The following is a 10,383-nucleotide window of genomic DNA, read 5'->3' as shown; positions in this document are numbered from 1 at the left end:
ACTATTACGAAACCATATTGCCAAGTTCCTGCATACAGATGATATGAGCTTTCGAGAATACATGGCAAAGATTTATCACTTTAGATCAAGTGTTTGTTACACAAAGAGACAAGGGGAAAAGAGTAGACAACACGATAAACAAAATGTAGATAAGGATAAAAAGATAGACGAGGGTTCGTGAATGTGTAGATAAAGCTTCATGATCCACAAGTCGATTAAGTTCGTAATTTACATGCTCTTCAACGATATTCTATGACTCATACCAACAATCCTTGACTACATCACCAGCCTTCTGAAATACGCCTTGACGACATAAAGGACAGACACCTCGAATATCTACAATCCACGAAGCAGCACACTTTTCATGGAAGATATGATTGCAAGGGAGAATCTTAACAGGATCACCTTCTTTAAACTCTTCTAAACAAATCGAACACTCACAACTTCCATCTCCAGGATTTCTTCGTATCATGGTCAGACCTCTCACTTACAATGCTTTGTAGGGAACTGTAGCAATGGCACTACATGCCTTTCTTCTTCGACATCGCTGATAGAGGGCTCCAATATACGCACAGCCATAGAGAATCCCAATTGATAGCCACAAAACTACAGAAAGCTGGAGGAAGGTGATAAACATTTCCCAAAACGACGGTGCACTTAATATTTCTTCTCCAGTACTATTGAGGGCCACTTTCACCGGCGACTGGGAATCCGAATGAAGGAGAGCTAGAAGTTCTTTTCCAGAAGCATTCGTGATAAATATACTAGTGATAGAAATGTTGACACTCTTTTCATTTTTCCCCATCTCAATGAGATCGTCGGCTTCAATCCACGATGATTCTGAATTCATAATGATTGCTGCAATTGCTCCTGACTGTTCAATCTAGATATATTAAAGAACGAACATGCGAACATTCTTCACTTTTGTCGAAAACGAGCAAAGTGGGGATCCTCCACGAATTGCTAGCGCAATATAATCTGTAATATTATTTTGAATCGGTGTACATGCATCCCAAGGCTCCACTTCTTTTACAATTCCAAAGAGGGTTTCGTTTTTATAATCACCTCCAAACTTGGCTATTGTATGAGATACAGTAAAAGAAGAGGGAGAAATGATAACAAGACCATGACAACAATTGGACAAACAAATGAGGATAATAACAAATATTTTAAAGATCATAGATGAAAAACATAGATTATCAGACCAAAGTCCCGTCTTGTCAACACGAACTGACAACAGCCAAAACACAAAAACATATCGAATATGCAAATCCAGGAGTGAGACGATTGTTCTTATAATGTACAACGGGATCTACTGTGTCAACGACAGGTATGATGAATGTTAAGAAAACATCTCTTGACCTTGTAGAGAATAGAAACGACCATTACCACTTATCGTTTCACACACACCTGTAGCAACAAATAGTGAGTCTTATCATCCTATTAGCAGGGAGAATGACATCAACAAACAGAAAGGTTAAATTTCTTTAGTGGTGATGATGGTGATGATGTGAACTTCGAGTGTAAGATCGATTTCTATGTCTGGAAGAGTGGTCTTGACTCCTCGATCTAGATCTAGAACGAGATTTTGTTCTCTTATCAGAACGCTGTTTCTTCTCCTCAACAGCAAAAGGAGAACGATACACTCGATATACATAGACCTTAACACCTATGTTCAAAATAGTACAATAATACCACCATCAATTTGTGAGCCATCCAAATAGTCGATTGCAAGATTTGCTTCATCTTGTGAACTCATCTCCACAAAACCAATTCCTTGTGAGATCATTGTACTATCACGACGTTGGATCTTTACTCGCTTCACAACACCATAATTGCCAAATATCTCTCTTAAGTGATTCCAGTTTGTATTGCTACAAATAAGTGACTGATAGAGCGAAATACTATGTCAGCCCCTTAATACCCAGGACTACGCTTGTCTTGTCCGAACTACTTGCATTGAGTATTCCTTCAAATCCTACCTTTCTTTATCTCTGCTACTTGGTTCATCTTTGGATGAGTCTTCCAATTCCTTCTTTTCTATCCATCACAAGGATCTGGTACAAATACCCTTCTTAGGAGGATCTCTCGAACGAGACCTTGATCTTGAACGATCTTCCGAACTCATTTACGATTACTAAACAAACACTGAACAACAATGGTACACAATCGCTTCTATTTCACATGAACAGATTTAGACGCAATTCCAATTGACTTCTCTAACGTAACCCATACCCAAGTATCATAGGCTTCTGGTTTAAGAACCTCCTTCATCTCTTTCCACCGATCCACAGCTATAACAGAATATCCAAGATGCTCAAAATCTCGAACATCAAAATCATTTGGTAGAAACACGCGCATCCTCATAGATTTCTTCCCTGCTTCGTGTAGAATATACTCACTATGTCGTAGAAGAGCACTTGAAAGGCCTAAGCCCATGTATTCCGGTAGCACACTTAACAATTCAACAGATCCAGTATTTCTATTTATGCTGCGAATTATTACGGTAGCTACAACTTCTCCTATACATATGAGTGTATTAATCACCTCCAACCAGACTTTGATCTATACCCCCAAATTTCTGAGCATTCTTCTTTCAATTCCATTTCCAATTGTTCCCTAGAAGTACGTCGAATGTGAATGTCTGTGGATGATTCACTTAACAATTCCACTACTTTTAAATATAGCCATTGTCTCGGAATACGCAATATTGATACAAGTCACGACACCATCCATATCTCTCTCTGAGAACTGTGTCAAATACACATCATTACTAGTCTGCATATCATGAGCAAACGCTCCAACTTACTACATCTGACTCCATCCCGTTTTCTAAAGAGAAACAGGGATTGGGTCCATATGGACCATAATGGACAGAATCTTCCTTTATGAAAAAAAGTAATAGGGACAGGGATGACTATTACTCTTCTCATTCTTTATTCACTTTTAGAATTGATTATGGCTGATGTATCAAAGAGTATCGAAATGACAAGTGTTTTATTGGATCATCCAGACACGAAGGTTTTTGTAGAGTTATGTCATAATCTCTAGTATGGATGGCCGATTGAGAAGTATGATAGATGGATGGCTGATGTTAACAAGCGCAAAGAAGTGAAGCCTTTCGAGGAACGTCGAATCGGTTGGATCACAAAGCTGCCTAACTATAAAGTGATGTGCTGCGGACAGAGCGCTAAGGATTTCTGTGCGTGATCATATGCTCATTTATGTGTAGTCCTCATCCTTTTGTTCATGCTTCTCTTCTATGCAGTGAATGCTGTTTTCCTTTGGGGTATATTTTTTATTTCCTCACTTGATGTTGTGATTACTTCGTTGGACTACATCGTTGTCTTGATTCGTAGATATGTCTTTGGTGGTTTAGGCTTGGTATTCATGCTGAGTCTGCTGGTAACCATCGTTGTTAAAGGAAAGTCTGTTGAGAACGATTATCTTGAGCAATTGGCTACAGAACTGGAGTTATCTGTTTGTGAAAAAACAAATCGAATTCTATCAGTTTATTGGAACTTCAGATAGATCTTCTTAGTGGTAGCAGCCATTCCAACAAGATTGTTGTTGGAGAGAATGCTGTTGTCAGCACGAGAGAACTCGTAGAAAATACCGAAGTTACGGTTCACATATCCATAAGGAGCTCCTTCAATCAGTTCACCCTTCGAGTTGGTGTAAATGGCACGACCCGGAGTCAACTTACGGCTTCCAGGCACCTTGAACATACCAGCGAACTGGACAGTAAGCTTGCCCTTCTTACTCTTCTGAGCAATACCAAACATACGAGGAAGCACCACACCACGATGGAACATAACACGGCTCGAAGGTCCACTCATTCTGTACTCTCCAATCATAAAATCACCCCAGCCACTCTCACAGAGATCATAGTAGAAATCGGTATGACGATCAGGTCCCCATGTACGACTAATGATGTAGTTAGGAGAAGTGATGACGATATCCATAGAAGGAGATACAGAGCACAAGACAAGACACAATCCCTGAATAGCCTGATCCTCATAGAATACAGCGAATGAAGTAGGACTCAACACACGGATATCAATTCTGTTGTATCCCAAGACAGCACCTCCCTTCTGGATCTCACGCTGAGAACCATAGAAAATATCATTACTAGTACGATCGAAGTGGCACATCACAGCATGAATACTACCAGCCTCTGAGTCTGAGAATACCATCAGAACATTCTCAGGACCAAAGTTATCCATATCAAAGAAGTTATGAGACAGACTGAAAGGCAAGACCTTCCATGTACCCATAGTGATCTTACCATCTCCAACGGTACACAGACAAGAGCGTACAACAGGCCAGCTCTGAGGATCTGACGCTCTCTTTCCAGTCACAGTAATGATGAAGTGACTAGCATCCATTCCAGCAATTCCATGGAACTCATAACGATCGGTAGCCTCGGTGATCTGAGACAATATCAGCTCAGCACCGTTACCATCACCTTTCCACTCTCCAGTACGGATTATGAGCTTGTCTCCATTCTCATAGATGAGAGCAAACGTAGTGTTAGTCAGATTATCAACATGAGGCCACTGGTCATCGTCATTAGGAAGATCCAGTTCATGACCGAACAGGAAATCAACAGAGACTTTTCTATCCTTACGCTCAACAACAGTGGTTAAAGGAAGAAGCTGCTTCGATCCAACAATAATGAAACGGTTATGACCGATCTTAACAACATCATCAACCTTACGCTCCTTCTGATCCACCGTGGGAAGAGCCTTACGGTTAACTTCAACCTCATATCCCTCGAAAGACAGTCTGTAAGCAGTTACACCTCCATCATAAACAGCCAAAGTCATAAAGTGATCCAACTCACGCACCTTCAGGTTTCTCATGGTACCCTCAATAGGTTCCTGAGTAACATTGCGGTAAATTGTAGTTCCAGCACCAGGCCAAGCATTACCCTCTCTGTCAATGCTCACAGGAGTACCGGGAGTGAAAGAAAGGAATCTATCGAAATACGGGAACTCATAGCTGTAAAGCTTGTTCTGGATGGTATTCTAAACATCAGCATAATCTACGACAACCTACGCTGCTGCACAATCCAAGACTAACGCAACTCATAATGAAGGTGCATAGTAACAGAATAATGGAAAGATAATAGCAAAGAGATGAACGAAGATCGTTATTACCATTGCGTTGCTGCTGCTGCTTCTCGTTAGCAAGAAGAGACTCCATGACTACAGATCAACACAACACAGAAACACACTACCGCTCAATATTAATTTGGAAACACAATGTGACAGTGTTTACGCCTGTCGTTGAGCAACTACTAGACTTATAAACGGAAGCAATCCTAAGACACACATTCATTTCATTGGTTGTTTTGTACTTGTGTTTATGATGGGAACAAAGGACTGTGTTCCACATACCATTGTTCCATACTAGGAACTTCAATGTGAAACAAACAAAACACTTCTTCAAAGCAATTAATCTACTCTGAAGCTCATCTGCTTCCTTTTGAAGGTCTCCTTCTTTGCTAACTTTGGTTTTCTGCTCTTCATTTAGGATATCCCGCTTCTCTTTCAGCTGCGAGATTTCTTGTAGCTTCTTCTGCACATTCCGCAACTATCAGTCACTCTAGTACTCATCATCTACTTTTTTGACAAGAACTTCATCACTCTCTTCTGCAGGAGAAGAGGTTTGAACAGAAGCAAAGATAGCATCCTTCACATTGCCACCTGACTGTGGCTTGGATGGAGATCGTGTCGATTTGGGTTTCAATCTGATCATTAATCTTCGCAAGCAAGGTTACATTAGTCCATGAGACGCCCCACGCGGTCCAGAACGATTGGACATTCCAGGGATCGACTTTCTCCCCATTCCCGGAATCGAACCTGCTCCCTTGTTACGCAGATGAGGAGGCACATATTTGGCCGGAGCCTTCTGTTCCACTGTCTTTTTGATCTCAGCTAACTCAGAAACGGTGGGAGGTCGAAGAGGATAGACGCCACTGGAAATAGGTCGAATCGCAATTTCAAATAGCTGGTCAAAATCCTCTTCATATCTACACATTCAACTTCACATATATCCTTACGTCTTTACTCCATTATACTTGTAAATATACAAGCGATTATCAATCTTCATTCGAGGGAAACATGTACCCATGATTAAATGACGACTATCCGGAGCCCACTGGCATGATGTAATATAGTCCGTTTTAAACTGCAAGAGTTTCTTCTTCTCGAAATTATCCCAGATATGAACTTCACCACTCAAGTTCCCAAATCCCTAGGACTTACAGGCAACAGATATACTAACAGCAAGTAAAAGAAGACGACCATGAGGCGACCATAAGATGGTATTGACATTTAGCTTACCACAGGAACCTTCTTCATTACACTCCTTTGCTGACATCAGCACCGTTGTTGCTGGGACCGAAGTTGTGATCGAACACAACTGATTCCCACTTGCTGAGAATCGTGTCTCCTGAACAGACTGCTCCTAATTACTCAATCTCTTCATACACTTCTACTCCTCGCATAATATTCAGCACATAATCACTTCGAATCTTATGATCATTGAACAGAAAGTACACGAAGTTTCTCCCATAGTAAGAGACACCAGTCTACACATCAGTTCACTCTATCATTCCTACACTATCAACATCACTTCCAACAGTGATAACTGCTCGATCTCCTTGCCGATTCCATTCACAGGAGGCTTCGTTACAGTTCATAATTCGACGTTGATATTGAAGTGTAAACTGATTGCAATTTGTCTTGGTCTTGTCAGCATAATAACAAAGCATTCCTTCTCCACCCTTCAGTGGGGTGAATATCACAATCTACGATCAATTCTCTAATCTAAAACTACTGCAGGACACACTGCAGACGGAGACAACGATACAAGAGAATTAGGTTGAATTGAAACTCCCGAAAAGAGACAATCCTCACCATTTCGAATTACTTGTTGCACGGACTTATCACTTAAATCATGTCCATTGAACAAGGTAATCTAGGTCAGAAAACAATCTCACATCTACAGTATCTCCGTTATGGAACAAGGCACATCCTTCATCCGAATCCCACTGCAGATAGGGCCACAACTAGAAATAATGAAAAACACACCAACCATACACTTCGAGAAAACGATTTCTGAATCAGTGCATAGTGTAATTCACCCGTTTTCATATCCCAAATTTGTAAATTAGGTTCCTGTTTAAATGGGGTGATTGTTACCAGCCAGTTGTTCAAGGGAGACAAACTCACTGCAACAACCTTCGGCAAATCGAGTCGGAAGCGTTCACTGTTCCTATTTCCATAAAATGACAATAAAAATCCAACGACTTCATGTCAATAACACGAATTCCGGTTGTTTCACGAAGAATACATAGTTCTCCACACTTGCTCCAATGCACTTCCTCCTAAATGACATGAAGACATATAATCTCATACACAATTGTTTGAAGTGAAGAAATCAACTTTGGATGGCTTTTCTTCTCCTTCCTTCATTCGATAAAACGTAATACCCTACGGACATTACAATAACATCATCGAATTGTACCGATTTGGAACGTACAACAAACTCCATAGGAGGGAGTTCTTGACCACTGAGAACTATAAAATGAGACTCTATACGTCTCTACTGACGTACACATAATAGGAAATCGGTTTCAGAAGCAATTGTGTGATTAAACGATCAGCCTCATTCTAAGGAATTATAGTTGTTTTCATTCTATCCACTCTCCTAAAACTATTGAAACGAACTTCTGGATCGATTTGGCACTTGTGTTGATGGCACTTTAAATCACTTCCTCTCTTGTTTATTATCTCGTTGCTTTCCACCAAGGCGTGATCTTGGAGAACTGGTCTATGCAACAACCTGACTTGATAATTATGATTCATGACCACTGAACGCACATAGATTGTTCGTTCATTATCTCTATCAGGACTGAATATGATTGCTGATCTTGATGCGTGGATCGCAAAATTGAGAGAGAAAACCCCATTAGAGGAGAATGAGCTGGAACTGTTGTGTAGAATCGTGAAGGACATTATGATGCAGGAACCCAATGTGGTTGTAGTTGCTTTGTAGTTGAAATGATGGAATAGCCTGTTTCAACGCCAGTCAGTGTATGTGGTGATATCCATGGTCAGTATTACGATTTAAAGAAGCTTTTCCGCATCGGAGGAGATGTACCTGATACTAAGTATGTCTTTATGGGAGATTATGTGGATCGTGGCTATTTCAGTGTGGAGTGTATTGAGCTGTTTTTAGCATTGAAGGCTCGTTATCCGGATCGAATTGTGTTGCTTCGTGGAAATCATGAGGGAAGACAGATTACCCAAGTGTATGGTTTCTATGATGAATGTATGCAAAAGTATGGTAGCACAAATGCTTGGAAATATCTCGTGGATGTGTTTGATTGTATGAGTATTGCTGCTTTGATTGATGATCGTATCCTGTGTGTCCATGGAGGTCTTTCTCCTTTTATTCGCACTGTAGATCACATTAATAGCATCTACAGATTCCAAGAAGTTGCCAATGAGGGTTTGTATGCTGATTTACTGTGGTCAGATCCTGAACCTGATATTGAAGGGTAACTGAATTGAATTGGACTCAAATATAGTTTTAAGCGCAATTTCCGTGGAGCTGGATGGATCTTTGGAGCCGATGTTGCCAAGGAGTTCAATCAAATCAACGGTTTGGAGCTAGTGTGCCGTGCTCATCAAGTGGCTATGGATGGTTATCAGTACTTCTTTGATGGAGAAGTTTGCACGGTATGGTCGGCACCAAACTATTGTTATCGTTCTGGTAATTTGGCTTCGATTTTGCAGCTTGATGAGTCATTGAATCGACATTTCGAGGTGTTCAATGAAGAGGCTGCAGAGAACCGAACATTCCCTTCTAGCCAGTCTGTGCGTTATATGCTGTAATTGCTTCTTTGTTTGTTGTATTTCCTGTTCTCCTGATACTTCATTCATTCTTTCCTCATGGGTATAGTTTATCTATTTCCCTCATCAATAGATTTCGAAACGAAAGTAGAGCATGCTCATTTTCTCCGGAGGGAGAATCCTACAGAAGCCATCGCTTTGTATCGCGAGATTCTGAATATGCCAAACGAGAATGATACTATTATCAAAGAAAAAGAGAACTGCACATTGGAATTAGCTTCACTCTTTGGAGAATTGAAAGACATTGACTCCCTTTCTCAGTTACTCGAGTCTTCACGTGATTTCTTCAATGTCATTTCCAAAGCCAAATCTGCCAAACTCGGTAAGTCGTTTCCTTTAGTGTTTGAAACCTAGTGAAGTCTATGATCGAAATTGCTGTTACGATGGATGTAGACACAAAGGCCAAAATCGAAATGTGTGAGAAGAATATCCAGTGGTCTCAATCCTCTAAACTAGTGTTTCTCACCCAGCGTCTTCAGAGTCGACTGGCTTTTCTTCTTTACAAGGTTTCTATTTTTGTATTACATCAGAGTTAGGATCATCAGTATCGTCAAGCTCTGAACTTATGTGGGTATTTGATTCGTGAACTAGCAAAGATCGATGACAAGGCTCTATCTATGGATGTTCATGTGACAGAAGCTCGTATTTACAAAGATCTGAATGATATAACAAAAGCAAAGGTAGTCTTAGTGAAATGCATTCATCATAGTCTTCTCTAACAGCTTGCAAAATGGCAGCTACTTCGATCTATGTGGATCCTGTTACTCAAGCCGAAATTGATATGTTATCAGGAATTATATATGTTCTGTACAGTGATTTGGAGTGATTCATAGAGTTATCAACATGATTTCCAAATGGCTTATTCTTTCTTCTTCGAATGCTTTGATTCCTATTGTACGATGAAAGATCCTCGTTGGAAAGAGGCATTGAAGTATATGGTGTTAATGAAGGTGTTGAAAGGAAATGTTGAGTTTGGAGTGAAGAATGATGATTAGACACAGGAAATGCAAGCATTGCTCCAAAATCATCTGGTTGTGGAGCGATGGAGTGAAGACATGGAGATTCTGCGTTCAATCGCAACTGCCTTCCATTTGCGTGATTTATCCAAATTGAACGCCATTTTCAAAGAGATATCCTTGTATTGTATGGTTGTTCGATCCTTCACCTCACCATCCTGCCTTTTTCGAAGACGAAGTGATTCTTCATCATACACAGTATCTCCGAAATGAACTCATGGAACAGAACTTCCTCAAAGTTGTCGAGCCCTATGATGTTGTAGAACTCAGTTTTGTAGCTGAGAAGATGGAGTTACCTCTTGATGAAGTGTGTATGACGAAGAAAGATAAGAATTAGATCATTCGCAAACTCTCTCAATTGATTCTGGATAAGAAGCTGAATGCCAGTTTAGATCAGGGAAGAGGATTGTTGGTCATGCTTCCTCCTCCTGAGGAACATG

At 40.5% G+C, this 10,383-nt stretch overlaps 7 protein-coding genes across 7 annotated transcripts; 4 read left to right on the top strand and 3 right to left on the bottom strand.

The window, feature by feature from the left end:
* Positions 1–85: 85 nt before the first annotated feature.
* On the bottom strand, positions 86–1,180 carry JH06_4521 (E3 ubiquitin-protein ligase; the record flags this gene model as incomplete). Its single annotated transcript, XM_014669883.1, has 4 exons — positions 86–250; positions 281–461; positions 492–883; positions 914–1,180. The coding sequence occupies 4 exons, from the start codon at positions 1,178–1,180 to the stop codon at positions 86–88; spliced, it is 1,005 nt and encodes a 334-aa protein (XP_014525369.1).
* Positions 1,181–2,175: 995 nt separating this feature from the next.
* JH06_4520 (hypothetical protein) lies at positions 2,176–2,784 on the bottom strand (the record flags this gene model as incomplete). Its single annotated transcript, XM_014669882.1, has 3 exons — positions 2,176–2,522; positions 2,555–2,644; positions 2,676–2,784. 3 exons carry the CDS (start codon positions 2,782–2,784, stop codon positions 2,176–2,178), a joined length of 546 nt encoding a protein of 181 aa, XP_014525368.1.
* A 174-nt stretch (positions 2,785–2,958) lies between these two features.
* Positions 2,959–3,210, top strand: JH06_4519 (hypothetical protein; the record flags this gene model as incomplete). The annotated part of the gene is made up of 2 exons (XM_014669881.1): positions 2,959–3,021; positions 3,052–3,210. The coding sequence occupies 2 exons, from the start codon at positions 2,959–2,961 to the stop codon at positions 3,208–3,210; spliced, it is 222 nt and encodes a 73-aa protein (XP_014525367.1).
* Positions 3,211–3,512: 302 nt separating this feature from the next.
* JH06_4518 (hypothetical protein) lies at positions 3,513–7,163 on the bottom strand (the record flags this gene model as incomplete). Its single annotated transcript, XM_014669880.1, has 13 exons — positions 3,513–5,030; positions 5,062–5,210; positions 5,304–5,414; positions 5,469–5,598; positions 5,629–5,755; positions 5,786–6,037; positions 6,068–6,261; positions 6,310–6,471; positions 6,506–6,598; positions 6,629–6,817; positions 6,847–6,987; positions 7,016–7,078; positions 7,110–7,163. The coding sequence occupies 13 exons, from the start codon at positions 7,161–7,163 to the stop codon at positions 3,513–3,515; spliced, it is 3,183 nt and encodes a 1,060-aa protein (XP_014525366.1).
* Positions 7,164–7,929: 766 nt separating this feature from the next.
* Positions 7,930–8,909, top strand: JH06_5276 (protein phosphatase 6 catalytic subunit; the record flags this gene model as incomplete). Its single annotated transcript, XM_014669879.1, has 3 exons — positions 7,930–8,052; positions 8,085–8,572; positions 8,603–8,909. 3 exons carry the CDS (start codon positions 7,930–7,932, stop codon positions 8,907–8,909), a joined length of 918 nt encoding a protein of 305 aa, XP_014525365.1.
* A 307-nt stretch (positions 8,910–9,216) lies between these two features.
* On the top strand, positions 9,217–9,753 carry JH06_5275 (26S proteasome non-ATPase regulatory subunit 11; the record flags this gene model as incomplete). The annotated part of the gene is made up of 4 exons (XM_014669878.1): positions 9,217–9,249; positions 9,287–9,433; positions 9,464–9,607; positions 9,637–9,753. 4 exons carry the CDS (start codon positions 9,217–9,219, stop codon positions 9,751–9,753), a joined length of 441 nt encoding a protein of 146 aa, XP_014525364.1.
* A 28-nt stretch (positions 9,754–9,781) lies between these two features.
* On the top strand, positions 9,782–10,280 carry JH06_5274 (26S proteasome non-ATPase regulatory subunit 11-like protein; the record flags this gene model as incomplete). The annotated part of the gene is given in 3 exon segments (XM_014669877.1): positions 9,782–9,904; positions 9,923–10,121; positions 10,222–10,280. The coding sequence occupies 3 exon segments, from the start codon at positions 9,782–9,784 to the stop codon at positions 10,278–10,280; spliced, it is 381 nt and encodes a 126-aa protein (XP_014525363.1).
* Between the last annotated feature and the right edge of the window lie 103 nt (positions 10,281–10,383).

This window comes from Blastocystis sp. subtype 4 (genome assembly GCF_000743755.1).
Source record: "Blastocystis sp. subtype 4 strain WR1 chromosome Unknown seqid_0385, whole genome shotgun sequence".
NCBI lineage: Eukaryota > Bigyra > Opalinata > Blastocystidae > Blastocystis > Blastocystis sp. subtype 4.
Note: the sequence above shows the minus strand (reverse complement) of the source record. Positions and strands in the feature narration are given on the sequence as shown.